The 20,677-nt window shown below is 43.9% G+C and overlaps 1 protein-coding gene across 2 annotated transcripts in view; it reads left to right on the top strand.

Annotated features, from left to right (window-relative positions):
• The window catches only part of ASPHD2 (aspartate beta-hydroxylase domain containing 2), a 72,642-nt gene that overhangs the window by 22,507 nt on the left and 29,458 nt on the right, over positions 1-20,677 (top strand). For both annotated transcript variants that reach the window (XM_040416563.1, XM_040416562.1), the window contains exon 2: positions 7,662-8,797. In XM_040416563.1, coding sequence (XP_040272497.1) covers positions 7,846-8,797 — 952 coding nt within the window. In that variant the 5' untranslated portion in view covers positions 7,662-7,845. The remainder of the gene's footprint in view (positions 1-7,661; positions 8,798-20,677) is intronic.

Genomic DNA, 20,677 nt, shown 5'->3' with positions numbered 1-20,677 from the left:
GACGAACACATGCGATCTGCCATCTTTATTCCCAAGTCCGGCGATGCAAAGGTAAGTCCTTACCTGTGCCTGCGCCGCAAGCCGCTCTGAAACACATGCGGTCACCAGGAGCAGGCAGTTCCGAGAACAGCCCGATGAGGGATGTTCTCGGAACTGCCTGCTCCTGGTGACCGCATGTGTTTCAGAGCGGCGCAGGCACAGGTAAGGACTTACCTTAGCATCGCCGGACTTGGGAATAAAGATGGCAGATCGCATGTGTTCGTCGGCGAACACTGCGAACTGGCCATCACTGATGACGGGTAATAAGACGATGTACAAGAGGCATTGTTGTGGGAAAAAAACATTTCTCAGCTTTTATTTACATTTGAGCAAAAAGTGTCCAGTCCAAAACTATTCATACCCTTCTCAATAATCAATAGAAAAGCCTTTATTGGCTATTACAGCAATCAAACGCTTCCTACAATTGCAGACCAGCTTTTTGCATGTCTTCACAGGTATTTTTGCCCATTCATCTTTAGCAATGAGCTCCAAATCTTTCAGGTTGGCGGGTCTTCTTGCCATCACCCTGATCTTTAGCTCCCCCCTCCACAGATTCTCAATTGGATTCAAGTCTGGACTCTGGCTGGGCCACTCCAAAACGTTAATGTTGTCTTCTAACCATTTCTTCACCACTTTTGCTGTGTGTTTTGGGTCATTGTCATGCTGAAATGTCCACAAGGCCAAGTTTCTCTGCAGACTGCCTGATGTTGTCGTTGAGAATCCTCATGTATTGCTCTTTTTTCATGGTGCAGTTTACGGTGATTAGGTTCCTTGGTCCATTGGCTGAAAAACACCCCCAAAGCATTAGGTTCCCACCATCATGTTTGACAGTGGGGATGGTGTTCTTTGGGTTGAAGGCTTCTCCTTTTTTACGCCAAATGAAGGAACCAACATTGTGACCAGACAATTAAATTTTTGTTTCATCTGACCATAACACAGAAGACCAGAAGTCTTCTTCTTTGTCCAGATGAGCTTTTGCAAAGGCCAAGCGAGCTTTTGTGTGCCTTATCTGGAGAAGTAGGGTCCTCCTTGGTCTGCATCCGTGAAACCCAGCAATGTGCTGTGTCCATTGGATTGTCTGCCTTAAGACATTGCCACCAGCAGAGCCCAGATTCACCAGGATGGCCTTGGTGGTGATTCTTGGATTCTTTTTCACCTCTCTAACTATCCTCCTGGCCAGCACAGGTGTGACTTTTGGCTTCCGACCAAGTCCTCTGAGATTTTTCCAAAGTGCGGAACATCTTGTATTTTTTTTCTCAAATGTAAATAAAAGCTGAGAAATGTTTTTTTTTTTTTCCCCACAATAATGCCTCTTGTACATCGTCTTTTTATCTTTTGGGAGACACCTATGTAATTTCCCGTCAAAAAATTACTTGCTGGTTGAATAAAAGTAACTTTAAGTCAAGGGGTATGATGAATAATTATGGGCAGCACTGTACTTCTGTGGGGCATTACCTGTGGACTGTCTGTAGTGTACATTTAGCAAAGCCAAGATATAGCAGCAGTGGCGAATTAAGCAGACCAAGGGCTGTATGCCACACGTGGGCCCTCTCCTTCCCCTCAGCCACCCTGCCAAAACGGGTCTATAGCCATCACAACCTTTCTGTGCTGTTACCATTCTTGTTCTAACTAGAGTTGCCACCAGAATTTTGAGTTCGATTTCGATACAACGGAAAGTGTTGGGATACTTGATACCAATTTGATCACACGGCAAAAAAATTTTTAATTATCCACAGAAATGCTTGATGGGGGCACTTATTATTAATGTGAGACACATGGAGCTACTAAAGTAATAACACCATGTGCCTCACATTAATAATAAGTGACCCCATCATTTATCTCACAAAATGGCAACATTGGGTCAAGCTAACTCCAGTGGCAGATGGAACTGTGGCCACTACACATTGGTTTCACTGGGGCTGGCATGTGATGGCATCCTAGCCAGTCGAGCCGCAAATGGGGCCATCCTGGGTGACTATGCAAAAGAAAGGCACCACCCTATATAATTTGTGTGTGGCTTGCACTGTACATTCACACAATTTCATTTAACAGAGAAATGGTGTAAATAGCACATTTCTAAATCCCTATATTAAACAAATCTGTCTGCATCTTCCTGCAAACAGCTGTAAAGTTATGGCCACTAGGTGTCTCTTTGTAACAGAAACTCAGAAGGCAGCTGAGAGGAAGTGGGGTCGTGTCAGAGCCAGCTGAGATCCTGAGCTTGATAAAAGAACTGCTTTTAAAGGGTTTCTACCACCAGATTTTCACCTATTTAGCTGTCAGACACTAGCGATCTGCTAGTGTCTGCTGTACCTAACCATGCTATTGTAATTCCTTTCTCTGCAGCGGTTACCCTAAAAAACTTCGTTTTATTGGTATGCTAATGAGCCTCTAGGTGCTATGGGGGCGTCTTTTCAGCACCTAGAGGCTCCGTCCACTCACTATTTCCGCCGCCCAGCGCGCTCCAGCCCACCCCTCTCCTCTAGATTGACAGCCCACTCGTGCCTGCGCTGTGCTTCTGTATTCGGCGCAGGCGCAGTGACTGTTGGACTGCTCCCTGCGCCGTAATCGGCACAGGCGCAGTGAAGATGCCGGCGCAGGGAGACAGTCACTGGCACCTTATCCCCTAGTTTCCAAAATGGGATCACTTCTTGGGAGTTTCTACTCTAAGGGTGCATCAGGGGGGCTTCAAATGGGACATGGCATCTAAAAACCATGTGGAGTTCCTTTTCTTCTGCGCCCTGCCGTGTGCCCATACAGCAGTTTATGACCACATGTGGGGTGTTTCTGTAAACCGCAGAATCTGGGTAATAAATATTGAGTTTTGTTTGGCTGTTAACCATCGATGTGTTAAAGAAAAAATTTGATTAAAATGGAAAATCTGGCAAAAAATGAAATGTAAAAATTTGGTTTCCATTTTCCTTTAATTCTTGTGGAACGCCTAAAGGGTTAACAAAGTTTGTAAAATCGGTTTTAAGTAACTTGAGGGGTGTAGTTTCTACAATGGGGTCATTTATGGGGGTATCCACTATGTAGGCTCCACAAAGTGACTTCAGACCTGAACTGGTCCTTAAAAAGTGGGTTTTGGCAATTTTCTTAAAAATTTGAAGAATTGCTTCTAAACTTCTAAGCCTTCTAACGTCCTAAAAAAATAAAATGACATTTCCAAAATGATGCCAACATAAAGTAGACATATGGGGAATGTTAAGTAATAAATATTTTATGAGGTATCACTTTCTGTTTTAAAAGCAGAGAAATAGAAATTTAGAAAATTGCGAATTTTTCAAAATTTTTGGTAAATTTGGGATTTTTTCATAAATAAAGGTGAAATATATTGACTCACATTTATCATGAAGTACAATGTGTCACGAGAAAACAATCTCTGAATGACTTGGATAAGTAAAGGCGTTCCAAAGTTATTACCACATAAAGTGAGATATGTCAGTTTTGCTAAATTTAGGCCTGGTCAGGAAGGGGGCAAATGGCCCAGATGGGAAGTGGTTAAACAACTAATTCTTGTGAAATTATGTTGCTCAAAATTCTATTTATTTCAGGGCCCCGACCAGGAGAGGGAATGTAGTGTATGCCAAGAGATGTGGAATGGGGCACTTAATGTGGCATCCGACCAACAATTAAGTGAAGCTGTCTAGTGTGAAACAGAAATAAGCTCCTGACTGCTCTGCACCTTTTTGAGTGTCCGCAGCTGTGCAGCATATTGTTACCTGAATTCCTCCAAACACTGGGTGTCCGCTGGAAGAAGGGCCAGCATGTAGGTTTTTTGTGAAGCTTCTTTGTGCAACTGCAACAGTGCCTCATGACTGGAGTTCGGAATGAACACCATGTGACCCCACTGGCCTGGGCCCCTGTCCTTTCATTCTTATGCCCCTAGCACAACCGCATCCTGTCACTATTCTGCAGTGTTGTAACATTGCCAGCAATCGGCCCTCTGGGGCCAGGTGACCGCCCAAACCATCCATATAATAATCACTCGTCTGTCCCAGGCCTGGCGCAGTACACATGACGCACACAATGTCTGAGATGTTATAGCGTCATATGCATGATAGATAAGGGGACCACCGCCAGGAATAGCTGTCAGGACCGCCAACCAGGAATTGCTATTCCTGACAGGTCCCCTATTTGTCCACAATTGACACAATTAATAGTTGGCGCATTATCTGACTAGCCCCACATAGTTGCGTGTTTTCCATGGTGATAAAGACCGCCACTGGTAGCAGGGACTAGGAAGTAGAGACCAGCAGGAGACCTAAAGAGAGCTGCGAGGCACTGGTGATGACTGGTTCACGTGCTTTCTTTATTACGCATTTCGGTCCCTGACTTACAGCCCCAGTGACCTCTTTTAGGCTACATGCACACGGCTGTTAAACTGCAGAGTAGTCCATGCATAGGGGCCGTCTGTCCATGAAAATGGACAAAACCGGACGTGTCCTATTTTTTTGTGATAGCCATTTTTTCACAAGTCATTAGAAAACGGCCATGTGAATAGCCCCGTAGACTGCAATGGTTTTGAGAACAACTGTGTGACGTGTTAATGTACCCTAAAACTGTACAAACCATGAATTGGAAACGAAGGAAATACTAAAGAGTGATGGAAGTTGGAAGAAGTATGTATAACATTTCGGTAATCTATGTCTGTAGAATATCTGTATCCATAAACTCGGGCACGTTCCATCACGTGTCTTTTCTGTATATCAATCTGAGGCATAGGCGGCATGCACAAGGTAGAGCGTTGTGTGTACAGATCTACTGGCATATCTGTACTAGGGAGTCAATTTTCCGACGTATGCGGCAACTGTACTACCCAGAATGACAGAAATATTCTACCTATGCCATGGTATGAAATCTTCGCCTTGCAGGGACACGGTGTAACCACCTAGACCATGGGTAGGCAACCTCTGGCACTCTAGGCTTATATGATACTACAACTCCCAGCATGCACACTTGCTCTGCTCTACTCAGAACTACCATAGAAATGAATGGAGCATGCTGGGAATTGTAGTTCCACAACAGCTGGAGTGCTGAAGGTTTCTGACCTAGACAGTGGTGGGTGCACGATTGGACAACTTTGAGCTTGAGTTTAGGCGTCATACAGCTTATGTTCACATAAGGGACATAGAAGGGAATTTATAATCTGTAGTGTTTTGTGTCCATTTTAAATCATTCTTTGGTCTTTGATTATGAAGTGGGGCTCAGTTTTATTAAATTTGGTGCAAGTGAAATGTGGTTTAGAGCCACTGTCCGTGAGGGGGTTTCCAGGGTTGGAGATGTGACTTTTTTGCGACTTTTTAAAAAAGTCGCACCTGATAAATGAGACCTAAACCTGTTCTAATCTCTAATCCCAGCCAACTTTTCAGTCCACTTTTGAAAATGGCGACGTTCATTAAAATTTCACCAAAAAATGCTGCATGCTTGTCTATCTGGGCCCACCCAGTACTGTTTTATTCCGTTCTTGTTTTGGGGTATATTCAGAAGGCCTGAGCGTGCTACTTGAGATATAGATGTCAGTTTCTGCTAAACAATTGCTTGTTAATAATGCAGTGTGTAGTAATTGCCATGCATACAAATGCCTGGGAGGCTTGTTTTGCATGGTAATCTCAATATAAATCTCCACTGTACAATTAAGAAGGCAGGCCTAATACATTCTGCAGCATTTTTGTAGGATACATGATTAGACGCCTTTTATAACATATGAATCAACTTTTCAGAAATTTGAATTATTTACTTTGAAGTACTGAATCATTCCACTGCGCTTCCTATTCCGATATTGCTCAAATGTTTCATATGTTTATTGTACGGTGAATAAAAATGATGGGGGTCATTTATTCTACTGAAATACTCCAAAATTAGGCGTATTTCAGGCGCAGATGGTTAGATGCCCCGCTATCTGCGACTTCGCCAGGTCTTAAATTGTGGGCTGTGGCCGGTTTTAGGACAGAAGCTGTCTTACATTTAGAACTGGTGCTGGATGCGCCAAAGTTATGGAGAGGCCTGCGCCTCTTCATAACTTCTGCGGATTGTCCACCAGCTATGGGGCTTTATTAATGGTATTTTCTCATCACAGAAAATGGGGGGGCATGTCGCTAGGATATGCCCTCATTGTCTTATAGTTACCGTCCAACCGCCGGGACCCGCACCAATATCGAGAACGGATCCCCAAAAGTGTTGGAGCATGCGCAGCCGCCCTCCATTCATTTTCTATGGGGCCAACGAAAGGGCTGGCTCGACTATTTCCATCTGGCCCATAGAAGTGGCCGGTCACGCACGGTGCGCTCCCATTTATTTCTGTGGAGAGCGCGCTTGGTGGTGGCCAGACCGGAGTCCTCCAGCCACCACCTTGCGGGGCTCCGTTCCCGATATAGTAGCAGGTCCCAGCGGTGGGACCCTCACCTATAAGACAATGGGGGCATATCCTAGCGATATGCCCCCATTGTCTGTGATGAGACAACCCCTTTAAGACTGGCGACTAAAACGCCGGTCTTAATAAATGTGTCCCGATGTTTAAAAAGGGCTCATATTGGTGTCCAAAAAATGGCATACTCTCCTCACCAGTGCCATATATAATATATATTCAAGCTCATGATCTCCCACTGTCCCTGTTCTGATGCTGCCCTGGTCCCCAGCTCCTCTCAGCTTCTTTATCCTTCTGGGCGTGTAGGAAAGCCTGCTCAGCAGCGCAGAGAGAAGAAATGGCAGGGCACTGGTGAGGAAAGTATGACTTTTTTTTGCATATATATATGGTGAGGAGAGTATGCCTTTTTGTGTGTGTGTGTGTGTGTGTATATATAATTTTATTTTTATTTTTTCCGTACACCATTGTGAGCCTGACCAAAACTAATTTTTATTCGCTAGACTGCCTGTTTTACTACATGATTTTGTTTTTCCTATATGTTATGAGGTTATTAAATATTTGTAAGTTGGTTTACCATAGATGTAAAGATGTCTTTGCAATATAGGGGGAAGAACAAAAATCTGTGCTTTCTTAAGAAATATGACATACGTACAATTTTCCAGTATGCTTTGTTTCCATTTCTTGTGGTTTTCCGGATCTCTGCTTGCAGTCATTCACTGTGGACCTTCCTTGTCTACTTCCATGGTCACATAATGTACGCACAGGTGCAGAACTGGCTACAGTTGTCAAGTCGTTGTGTCAGTAACATGACACGTTGGGTTTTGAGCCACTGGAGTTAAACAAGAAAGCTTCCATTGAATGATTGAGCAGAGATCTGGAAATCCATGAGGAAGTAATCCAAAAAATATACTGGGAAATTCTACAAGTTTTTTTACTTGGCCCTCTAGTTTTGTGCATGTCCATTGAATAATGATAGAGAAGCTATGACTGTAGCATAGCTAAGATAAAGTGTTCTGACCAATTTCCATTAGTTGAAATTTTTATTAGTAAAGTTCACATAATTATTATTGGTTAAGAACCATAAACATCGTTTGGCTCCTAGTCAATGATCATTGCATCTATGGCCAGCTTTACAAAGTGCTTTGTAATACAATGGATAACATTATGGCACTGTGTTTACCAAGAGGTCTTCGGTTTGACGGCAAATTGAAATTTTTATTTGTGTCTTTTTCTGTTTTTATGTTCTTCCTAACAGATCTAGAAAACCGGTGGCCCTCTTCAGAATGACCTCTCCTCAGTGGATAGGAGTAAAGCCGGTAATGACCCATTGCTACGTCCTATACAAAACCAGACCCCGGAAGTCTGTATGGTCCCATATGTTTCTATGCTCCTCTGAATGTCAGCACCAAACCCATCGTAGCTACTAATACTCTGCTTAGATGTCTAAAGAGAACAGGCAGGATCATGTTGTGTTGTTCACCAATTCATCCATATTAACCCGCATGGTGTGGGCCCCTCCTAGAACTTCCAGTCCTTGTTGCATTGCATCGTCTTACAAACCAGACAGCACCTGGACAAAAATGTCTACAGAGTGGTTGACTGATTGGACCTGTTTGCTGAAAGGACTTCGTGACCTGATTGCTGGTTGCATCCAGGCTGTGCGTGACTGCAATACCTTCGCACTAACCACCGTTATCTGCCTCCTGCTCTTGTTTGCATGGTATTGTTACCGAGTTGGCAAGGACCAACCCCGTTCTCCCTTTGCCACTGTGAATTTGCTCATCCAGAGTTCAGATGCCAAAGGCTTGCAGAACGGGTTTGCTTATTGCCACTCACGTGAGTGTGTACGCTGTACGCATAATGATGGACTGAACCAAAAACTCTATCACAATCTGCAGGAATATGCCAAAAGGTACTCCTGGTCCGGCATGGGCAGAATTCACAAAGGCATCCGTGAACAAGGTCGTTATCTAAACGACAGGCCATCCATACAAAAGCCAGAGGTTTTCTTCCTTCCCGATTTACCCACCATGCCGTATTTTTCACGGGATGCTCAAAAGCATGACGTGGAACTGCTAGAACAGAACTTTGCCGCCATTCTTAGTGAATTTGAAGTCATCTACAAAGCCTTTTCAAACTGCAACTTGCCTCAAGGGTGGAAAATAAATAGTACTCCCACTGGGGAGTGGTATACCTTTTATCTAGTCAACCAAGGTGTGTGTATTCCTGCCAATTGCAAGAAATGCCCACGGACGTATCGTTTGCTTGGAAGCCTCCGTACCTTCATTGGCAACAATGTGTTTGGGAATGCTTGTATATCTGTGCTTACTCCGGGGACTGTCATCACAGAGCATTATGGTCCCACCAACATCAGGATAAGATGCCATCTTGGTATGTATTTCTTTTATTAAGTATTGAACTGCTGTAGCACAGTAATGTGTTGGTCTTCACACTTGTTTTTACACCATTACGCTAAATTTACTGTAAGACATGGAATGGATTACCCTCTTAAAGGGGTATTCCGGTTGTTAGACGTTATCTCCTAGTCACAGGATAGGGAATGACTAATTCATTGTTGGGGGTCCTAACGCTGGTACCATCACCGATCACGGGAATGGGGGCCCCGTACCCTGTGCAGCCCCCCTGAGATGAATGAAGAAGCCGGTCAGGCATGCATGCGGCCGCTCTATTCATTTCTATGGGAATTCGGGAGATAGTTGAGCGCTGTCCTCGGCTATCTCCAGAACTCCCATAGAAATGAAAGGAGCAACTGTGCACATGCACAATCGTCCACTCCGTTCATTTCAAGGGGGCAGCAGGGCATAAGGGGCCTCCGTTCTTGTGATTGGTTGTGGTCCCAGCGGTAGGACCACCACCGTTCTAATAGTTGTCCCCTATCCTGTGGCTAGGAGATAACTCCTAACAACCGGATTACCCCTTTATCTACCTGTAAATCATCTTTCTGGAAAACGGATTTGAATAATTGGTAATAAATGTATTCTTTATGGCTCTTTGACGTGGGCTGAGGATTGGGACAATTCTCGGGGATGCTCATTTCCAATAATTGGTCCCTATAAATGTGCCACTGATCACAATCCTTTGTCGAGCGATCACATCTTGTGTGCATCACTTAAAATCCTCAGCACATCAACCTGTACAGGGATGTGTTGCTGGCAAACAATCAATCTGTAATGATCGTTCAGCCCCATACAGCAGAGATCATTGCCGCATGTAAATGCAGATAACAGGAAGGCAATGATGGCACCAAACTTTTATGGGAACATTCTTTCCCATTCACTGCCCTCTCGCTTGGCTTGTGTAAGAGGACCTTTAGATGCAGATATAGTTCTTACCTATTATGTCAGGTGAGAGAGAGGAACAGAAAACGAGAGATAATATTTTCTTTAGACAGATAGCTTTGTAGAAGAGCTGTGTCAGGAGTAATGAGGCACATCGAAACACTAATCTAGTAGGCACTAGTGTAACCAAGAGCTTGAAGGTTATTTGTCTTTAGGCAGAAGATGTATTAATGGTATAAAAAAGTTAAGTATCAATTAGTTCCTTTTGTAAAATATTGTACTGTACCATACGGCCAGCATTCACATCGACAGGTAAGTGTGCAGTACATTACAAAGCTGTGGTGTGGTTTACCTTTGGAATGCATTATCTTGAGTTCCATACTATAAAAGAAGTATAAAAAAGATGAAGCTTTTAGAATATGAAGTAAGGGATCATCTGACAGTGCAGGAAAATCGGCCTCCAGACACTTCTCTCCCAGGGGTACAAAAGATTGAACGACTGACTGACTGCTTCTGTGAGATTTCTTTTTGGTTTTAGGTGGCACATTCAAGTGCTTTGTTATCAAAGAGGAACCATTTATTTATTTTGTTTTTTTTAATTTTTTTATTTTAGAACCAGGAATGGCCGAAATGGATCACATTATTACTTAGTCACTGTACTTTCACACAATTTCATTTACTAGAGAATGGTGTAACTAGCAAATTTCTAAATTATTTCATTTAAAAAATATACCTGCATCCACCTGATAAGAAGCTGCAAAGTCATGGCCACTAGGGGTCTCTCTCCCACCTAAGTTGCAGTCCACTGCCTGTTCTCGGGCAAGTTTTGTCCCTGGTAATTTAGAAGATGGCTGAGAGGCAGTGGGGGGGTGTCAGCGGTAGCTGAAATTTTTGAGTCCGATAAAATAACTCCTTCTACACTGCTTCTGAACATCACAGGAGGCCTCCTTAGTGTCTAAGTGTGATTTATCCTTCCTTATCTGTTCTGTGCTCCAAAACTGAAAAGAAACCCAGTGGAAAGTAAGAGGAAGGATGTTAACAGCAGTACAGTGCTGACAGAAGGGAGATATCTGCTGCTTCTGAGTGAAATACATCTAGCTGTGCAGCTAAAATGTAAAATAATATGGCAGAAAAATATAGTAGGAAAGCCCAAACATAACTGCTCCTTCACAGTTACGATTGTACAAAGAAGCACAGCCATTATGCAACTTTTTAAAAGAAACTCAGGTATGCTTTAATGGTCATTTTTATGAATTCTTGCATGTTCTGGCGGTTTAGATTTTTCTGGTCTATAAATGTTCCCCATTAACATGTCCAGAAGAACTGACCACCTAGGACAAAAATTTTTATTAATTTTTGAAAAGGGAGTTTGTTTTCTTTTGTTTGTTTTTTCACTTGAAACTTTTCATTTTTTTGTGTGTAAAACTTAATTTTTTTACTTTTATTTTTTTGTCCCACTCTGGGACTTCAACTTTTGGGGGTTTGATCCCCTCTATAATGCTTGCATTTTTATGGTGTCCAAAACTATCCCATGGAAGGTGATTACCGTCGAAGGGCCTTCTACCTTTGAAGAGGCGACTGGAACGTTGAGCTCTGAGAAGGGACCTAAGCTTGCTGGGTCTGTAGCCTGGTGATTCAACCAACAGGAAATCATCCAGGTAATGAATGACCAGTGGGCAATCGCAGCAGTTGACTAAAATCCAATGCAGGGCCTGCGCAAATTGATCAAACAGCCAGGGACTGCTCTTGGACCCGAAGGTCAGATGGCTAGCAAAATAGTAAAGATTTTGCCATTTGATGCCATAAAACCTCCAGAGCTGCGGGTGGATGGGGAGCAGTTTAAACGCATCTGCGATATCCGCTTTGGATAGCCAAGCCCCTCTGCCTACCTGGAGGATGAGATGGATAGCTTCATCGACTGAGGAGTACTGCATGGAGAATTCCTCAGAGGGAATCAGAGTTTAAGCTCGGGATGTCGGAACCATGAGGCACAGAAAGATCGTAAATGAGAGGACTATTGGAGAACTTTTTAGCCACAATGCCGATAGGGCTGATCCTCCAAGAGTCAAAGGGGACAGTGGAAAATGGCCCTATGAGGAATCCCTTCTCTAACTCAGATTGTATTAGGACTCCTACCGAGTCGGGATCCTTGGCGGCTGAAAGGAGATTAGGACCCTCCCAGGTGGACTGGGGAAGAGCGACCAGACCCGTATGGAACCCCTCGGCAAACCCGGCTGCAAGGAACTGAACGAACCGGGGATTGGGATGGTCATGGAGGAGAGCTGCCAGGAGATTCACGTTGACCCCGACTAGTCATGAGGTCCTAGATGAACGTTGTGGGCAGGTTGTCAGGGGGTGGGCTCTAAAGCAACCAAAGCAAATGTGCAGGGCTCTACATTTATTGTAATTACAGATGGCCATGTTGTAATTATTGCAGTTTTGACTATTGCCCAGGAAAACTATGGGGCGGCCTAATTTATCGGTGGATGGAGCGGGTCTCTGCGGGAAACCAGAGGTGCTGGGAAGGAATCTGCCCTGAGAGACGGGAGGGACAACGTTGGGGCACCAATCTGACGAGTGGAGGATGGAATTGCAAGAAGCACATGCTGGAGCCCTGAGACCAGCGAAATGGCGACAAAAGAGCTCCATATCCATGGACGCCCAATTGGTGGTGTGCCGAAACTGGGCCAGAGTGGCGGCCGCCTTGGCAGAAAACGAGCGGTGGTAGTCGTAAAAGGCCCAGATCCGTGACCCTGTACAGATAGGTGTCCAGTTCCTCTCGTCTCCCAGGGTAGGCAGAACAGATGATGTCTCTGTATAAACTGAAGGCCAGAACAAATTCCGGGATGGACAATTTTTTGTTGAGGCGGACGTCCCTGGCCTTTAGAATGATGGAAACGTCGCCGCAAGCAATGGTCCTATTATCGACGGTGTCATGGGCAGCTATGAGAATGGAAGCTAAATTGATATCCTTGCCCTCTAGAATATCCCTCCTGATGTTGTGTGGGACAAAATGTGCCGGAGCTACCTCAGGTGTGTATGAGGCCCTACCTGGGTAATGAGAACAAGAACCGGAGGTCACTGGAACTGGAGGGACTAGGTGACAGTCCTCTGGACTCTACAGCGATCAATCTAGCCTGCATGTCTGAGACAGAGGTGGCGATGTTGTTAATTGTGGCATGTAACTGTGCCAAAGACAACTGAATGGTTGACATGGGCACTTGTTCCGCCGGAGGAGCCGTTGGCTCAGACACCAAGAGTCTGTATAGCTCCGCCTTCTGAGCCGACGCTGGTTAACGAATCCCTCGGCTGTTGAGTTCCTTAATCAGTTTTGGTATTGTCCAACTTCTGAACGACATAGAGCTGCCATGGCCGGAAGTGGAAGACTCAGCGATTGATAGGGATTCCTCACGGTCTGATAGATGAGACCTACTGTGAGAAATGATGACAGAATTAATGGTCGGACAGCCCTGTAGTAAAAGAGTGACCGTGAAGTGACCAAAATGTTTTTTGTTTTTTTAAGTGGTGGTGCTGGTGAAGACCGGAGTGTGAGCGCTTACCTGTGTGGACCTGAAAAGAAAGTGACAGCTGGCGATGACGTGACTTAAACGAAGAGGGGGTGGACTGTGAAAAAAGGTGCGCACCGAAGTGATAATGACTAGACGGTACCTGAAGAATGACCCAGGAACAAACAAAGATGCAACAACAACTGGCCCCGGACCTGAATTGTACAGGACGATGAAGTTAGTACACATGAGGCTGGCAGGGACGTACCGAAAACATTGCAGTTGTGTATGCCTATAATTTTTTTATAATTTTTTTTGTGCCAAGCACAGGAAGGAAAAAAACCTGACCACTACATCAGGTCACTGATATTTAACGAATTAGAGCGTCAGCCAGCGTGAACGGATAGGCAATGACTAATTAAAATGTAAGCCTGAAAACGTACCAGGCAACAGAAATTATTGAATTAAAACGTAAGCCTGCATGATGTATCAGGCAACAGAAATAATAATCAGAGTTAAAAACCTAAACCTGGATGAACGTGACAGGCAGCATATTCAAGTTAAAAACGTAAGCCTGAAGACTTAGCAGGCGACAGAATTTGAGCATACATGTTTTTTTTAAAAACGTAAGCCTGCATGACGTAGCAGGCAACAAAATTAAATGAATGGCGAGTTAAAAACGTGACTGGCAACGTTCACTTAAATTTTTAAACATGAGCCCGAATGACGTACCAGGCAACAGAAATGATGCATATGGAGTTAAAAAGCGAAAGCCTGGATGACATACCGGGCAACGGACCTGAATTTATTAAAACGTCAGTCATTGCGACTGTAACCTACGGAGACTGTGGCCGGCCGCAGATCTTGAAGGAAAGCTTGGGGCTGAATGAAGTTGGAGGCACCAGGCCTACTTAAAGCTGACCATGCCTGAACTACGTTGGGCCCCTGAGTGACTGAAAAATGTGAACTGGCATGATAATAAAGGCCCAGGCCCCTTAATTATACTGGAGCCTTGGTGACACTACCAGCCGTGTATGGAGTGTAGGGTTAAAGAAAAAACCTCCTGACTGGTTGGGTGACTGGCTGAGGTGAGTCTGCTTTATTTTTTATTTTTTTTTACTTTAAAACTTTATTTGCCCCCCTCGTGTTTCTTATGTTTTCCCAGTTTTTTTTATTTATTTTTTTCATACTGGAAGACTTGGGAGGAATCTGTGACTGACTGCCAGCAGATGCGTGGGGAACGAAGAAGGCCGGAACTTTGACCTGGAAGAAGCGGCAGGTGATGGCGAGAAATCGCGAGATTTGCGGGCACATGTGAGGGAGAGAGAGACGCTGCGACGGGGAGACTTCCGCATGGATCGGGACCCGACGCCCATGCTCTCCATCGATGAGCCCAGGGGTGCAGCGCTTGTGAGGGAGCGGACCGCGGCAAGGTAGAGAGGGCAGGCAGACGGGAAGGGAATACATGATGCCAATACAGGGTTGGCCGTGTTACCTGAGGAGCATTCGGCTGAAGCGCTCCGGGGCTGTTGCAGGTTGTAGGGCGCAGCGGCCCCTGCATACTTATGGGTGAATGAATCGGCGCGTGTGCTGGCGACGTGAGCTTGGCGGGATTGCAGAAAGTAAACTCCTCCTCTCATAGATAGCTCACGGGCATTGGAGGGTAGCACACCTTGGCTTTTAAAGGCACCTCTGCCCCTCCCACAAGTACAGGCTATATTTATATTTTTTCTTTTTTTTTTTTTCTTTTACCCGGGTACTCTAGAAGCAAGGCTTACTGTCTTTCTGCAGGATATCTGGTCATATGTGTACACATTGACCAGGAAGGTTAAAGAAAATGGAAAATCCCATCTGTAACACACTTATGTTGGAGAACCAGGGTTATGGGCCTCATCTTTCCTTCTCCCCATGGTAGTTGGAATGAGTCGGCATAGAGGAATGTTGTCGGCAGGGCTTGTAAATTGCATGTAGTCCCCAATAGTTGATCCTGGACCTCAATATAGTGATGTTTCAGTACAATGTTTCTAGGGAGGTCAGGATTCCTGGGCCTAGTAACCTCCCTGTGGATCTGATCCAGTTCCTCATCTGTTTTCTGGGGCCTGAAATAAAGTGGTAGCTGTGTCTTCTATATTCGTCATAGTCTCTAGGATTTCTCTAATTCTGAGATTCACTCTTCTTGAGCGATTCTCAATATCTTCTGTTTTAAGTGCTTTCAGTTTGGCCACATAATTATCAAAATCAATCAATCTACTGCCGGGGCATCCACCATGCTTTCAATTTTTGCAACCACATCTGCCACTCTCTGGCACAGGTCCTGAATTTGTCAGGTAAAGTCCTTGAAGAGGACCTTTTATCAGGCTAGCTCTAGTCTAATTATCCTACCTTATAGGGCGGCCCCCACTGATGCAATAGCACTTTTTTTTTCTCTACAGAACCCCCCGTTCGTCCGCACTTGGCCCCGTATATTTTGGCGCCTTATATTATAATAAGGTGACTTCGTTATACTAGGCAGAGACATGTATTCTCGGTTATACTAAGCGGAGACTAGTATTTTCCCTGGGAGTGGTTATCTGCTCACTGGCTGTGAGTGCATTCAATCAGAGCGCCCCGCTCTTAGCCAGGGAGAATGAGCTCAAGTTCTCGTGAGAATCGCGAGAACTTGAGCGTGTAGACATCCTTAAACTTATTCTCCCTGGCTAAGAGCGGAGCGCTCTGATTGGATGCGCTCACAGCCAGGGAGAAGATAACCACTTCCAGGGAAAATACAAGTCTCCGCCTAGTATAACCGAGTTGCCTCATTATAATATAAGGCACCAAAATATACGGGGCCAACAGCGGACGAATGGGGGGGTTGTGTAGAAAGAAAGTGTCATGGCATCAGTGGGGGCCGCCCTATAAGGTAGGATAATTAGACTAGAGCTAGCCTGATGAAAGGTCCTATTTAACTGCCTGGGACAGTTTTAAACACCTGCTTGAATATTTGTGAAAAGATGAGTAGATGAAGTTGAATCAGTTACAAGAGTTTCTGGTGCTTAAGGAGTCTGTGAACCCTGCCTGATAATTCACTTCTAGCAGGGGAGCCCAGGTCCACCGTACCACGTGCATCTCAACAAATTTGAATATAATCCAAACGTTTCTTTATTTCAGTAATTCAATTCAAAAAGTGAAACTCCTATTATATAGATTCATCATACACCAAGTTGTCTATTTCAAGCATTTATTTATTTTAATGTTGATGATTAAGGCTTACAGATAATGAAGACTCAAAAGTCAGCATCTCAGAAAATTAAAATATGTAAAGGTTTTCTAAGCCTTTAAATGGTCTCTTGGTCTGGTTCAGTAGGCTACCCAATTATGGGGAAGACTGCTGACTTGACAGTTGTCCAGAAGACAGTCATTGACACCATCTACAAGGAGGGTAAGCCACAAAAGCTCATTGCTAAAGAAGCTGGCTGTTCAGAGTACTGTACCAAGCATATTAATGAAAAGTTGAGTGGAAGAAAAAAGTGTGGTAGAAAAAGGTGCACAAGCAACAGGGATAATTGCAGTCTTAAATGCATTTTCAAGAAAAAGCCATTCAAGAATTTGGGGGGGGGGTCATAAGGAGTGGACTGTGGCTGGAGTCAGAGTTTCAAGAGCTACCATACACAGATGTATTGAGGAAAATGGCTACAACTATCACATTCCTTGTGTCAAGAGACAGAGATAAAGTCAGAAGAGTCTTACCTGGGCTAAGGAGAAAAAGGAGTGGACTATTGCTCAGTATTCCAAAGTCTTGTTTTTGGATGAAAGTAATTTTTGCATTTCATTTGGAACTCGAGGTCCCAGAGTCTGGAGGAAGCGTGGAGATGCACACAATACAAGTTTCTTGAGATGCAGTGTGAAGTTCCCACAGTCAGTAATTGTTTGGGGAGTCGTGTCATCTGCTGGTGTTGGTCCACTGTATTATATCAAGTCCAAAGTCAGCACAGCCATCTACCAGGAAATTTTAGAGGATTTCATGCTTCCCTCTGCTGACAAGCTTTATGGAGAGGCTGATTTCCTTTTCCAGCAGCACTTGGCACCTGCTCACACTGCCAAAAGTACCAATACCTGTAAAATAAAGAGAAAAAAAAATGTCACTGCTTGATTCGCCAGCAAACTCGCCTGATCTAAACCTCATAGAGAATCCACGGGGTACTGTCAAAAGGAAGATGAGACCCCAACAATGTAGACCAGCTGAAGGCCACCATCAAAGCAACCTGGGCTTCTATAACACCTCAGCAGTGCCACAGGCTGAACGCCTCTAAGTCATGCGACATTGATGTGGTAATTCATGCAAAAGGAGCCCCGACCAAATATTGAGTACATATATTGTACATACTTTTCAGTAGGCCAACGTTTCCGTTTTTAAATATTTTTTTTTTTTTAAATTGGTCTTTTATAATATTCTAATTTTTTGGGGTTTTAATTAGCTGTAAGCCATAATCATCAACATTAAAATAAATAAACACTTGGAATAGATCACTTTGTGTGTAATGAATTGAATTACTGAAATAAATTAAACTTTTCAATGATATTCTAATTTATTGATATGCACCTGTACTTGGAAAGGGAATGGAAGATGGCAAGTCTGAAATTGTGTAAAAGTACAGTGGCTCTTCAAAGTGATGGTTCATACATTATAAATCAGACTAAAAACATTAGAAATAATTGCATTAAGAAAATGCAATTAAAAAATGTAGAGTATGAAGAGATAAATGAATGTACATGTTACCACAAGATTAAATCTGTAGCTAGTCTGCTTGTCTAGATTTACTTCATTTGGAGATAAAGAAGTCTATGTTAGAAACAACATAATGACATCCATGATTAGTTTCATCGTAGAGGTTAAAGGTTTCATTGATTAGCTGGTTGGAGGTGAACTTTTGTGCTCCATTTATACACTGATACGCTCATTGATTGGAGCCACTTTTAGTACTAAATGTCCCCTGCTTTTCTTCATAGTTTTTTTTTGTACTGCCGTCACCTTGTGGAATCTTTTCATATCATCTTCTTGTATTCAGATCAGATTCATTTTAGAATCACTGCTCTTTTGTTAAGGGAAAGATTAATAAGTATTGCTGTTAAACCATATAGCAACCATGGGCTGTACATGTACGGAACTTGGTGCTGGGCTGTAATCGGAATCATCATACATGTACTGTGCGGAATTAAACCTCCTGTGCCTGCAATTTAGCATGACAGCCGGGGACCCTGAGGAAAGGACAGAAGCAGTTTATTACCGCTTCTGCCTTCTCCTTTGCTTGGTGCTTAGCAGTCAATGAGCGCTATGCAATGGACAGAAAAAGCAGCTATGCCGCTTCCTCTGTTGGACCAGCAATCTTGTGGTCGCAGAGTGTCTAGGACAGAGCTGAGCTGCTGGGTCTTAGCAGATCCTGATCAGCTCTGTCTGGCTCCTCAGCTCTGGTCCGTCTCCAACTGTTTGTATACAAGGCTGCATTCTCCTGCTGTATACTGGTAAGGCCAGTGATAACAGTAACGGGTATGGGGCAAAATTTTTAATAACTTGGACAAACCCAGACTGCAAGCACATGACTCTGTGCGCTTGAGCCCTAAGGCTCTGTTCACAATAACTTTAAGGCTATTTTCACATCTGAAGCAGCAATTTCGGCAAGCTATTCCGGCAGATTCTCCAGATCCGGCACTACTGAATGCAACCGCAATGCCTGCAGGCTATTAAGTATAATGTGGTCCGGATGGAGATCTGGGAAAAATGCAGAGAATCCACCGGACATAAACCGCTGCATATTGTGGTTTGTTTCTGGCCAATTCTCACAATTTTTCCTGAATCAGGTGGCTGGATCTCCGTGCGCAGATGTGAAAGTAACCTAAGGTGTACATCAAGTTTTCTGGTATCTTTACAGGCCAGAATAGAAAAGTCTGTCTCACTATTCTTGCTGTTGTAGATTCTGGAACTCCCAACCGGTATGATTAAAGTAAATACTCAGGATTTACTGGTACCTATTTGAAAAGGTATTTATAAGGATGCTGTCACGATCAGTGTGGGGTAAAAACTCCACACTAAACACAGGAGGGAAGGGGAACAGTAACTGGGACTGGAAACTAGGGAAGGAACAGGTCACCTCCTAAACAACCCTAATCCAGGCTCTAACTACCTATCAATATGAATAGACCTTGAACGTAGGAATATTCATATGCTGGATACCTAGGCCCTTATATCCCTATAAGGCCCTGGAATGAGGTTAGGACCAGAGACAACCTATTCCTCCCCAGATGGACGAATGGAAGTCTCTGTCTCAGGCCCAGATACAAACAGGGAATATAACAAACACAAAACAATAAGAAAAGACAAGACTTATCTGAAAGTAGATAACTGGCAACTCCAGAAGCACAACAGAGTACAACAGACCAGCTAGTTAGAAGGCAGGATAAAAATCTATAAACCGCACCTCCAAGAGTGAGAAGCGGCTACTTATGGGAAAAGTAAATTACCAACAAGCAACACCTAAAGCAAGGGATGTGGCATTCACAAAAACACAGACACAATAAGATCCACAGTGAACTTGTCAATTTAACCCACGAGTTGCCAGTCTCTCCGATCTCCTGGTATCTGCCACTGGAACGTCCGTGACAGATGCTCGCTATGCCATCTTGGAAAGAGGCGAGGGCGTTATAGAAATGCCACATTAACCTAGATTTAGGCACAGTGGCATTTAAAAAGTTGGAAACCAAGTGTATGCAACTTTTTTATGCCAGAAAAGTGGCATTGGGGAATATCCCCCTTTATGTCTGATGGTTTAAAAAGAAAAAAGCCCTTGTGCGTAGTAGCCCACAGTCCCAAATTTGCCAGGGTTGTCCAGAATCTTCAAAGAGGATCCTGGCAAATTCTGCTTGTCCTAGTCTAAAAATGGGTGTGCCCCAGAAGTGGCCATTATATCAGGTTTGGGGGGGTTTATCCAGGGGGCGGGGCTTAAAGAGGACCTTTCACTGCTCCTGACATGTCTGTTTTAATAGCTACATGCGTTTCCCATGTGATAACAATTCTGGAGCATCTATTCTTATAGCTCTAATGTTGTGCCATTCCTTTATTATTTTTATTAGAAATTATGAATGAATTGCTGTTAGCCTTCAGTAAGGGTACAGAGGGGAGGTAACAATTGGGGGTGTGTATCTGCACAGTCTGACACTATCCAATCAGTGCTGCCATTTTCAGACAGTACAGGTACACCCCCCCCCCCCCCACCTTCTCTGTACCCTTACTGCAGACTGCTAGCAATTATTTATAACTTCTAGTAGAAATTATAGAGGAATGGGACAACATAGAGCCATAAGAATAGATGCTCCAGAATTGTTAGTATGTGGGGAACGCATGAAGCTATTAAAACAGATGTGTCAGGACATATGAAAGGTCCTCTTTAAATGCCCCGAATATGCTTGAAACCTGAAAAACCCATTGCAGAGGA

The sequence above is a fragment of the Bufo bufo genome, chromosome 2 (assembly GCF_905171765.1).
Source record: "Bufo bufo chromosome 2, aBufBuf1.1, whole genome shotgun sequence".
NCBI lineage: Eukaryota > Metazoa > Chordata > Amphibia > Anura > Bufonidae > Bufo > Bufo bufo.
The sequence above is the reverse complement of the archived record's forward strand: the minus strand, read 5'-3'. Positions and strand labels throughout refer to the sequence as shown.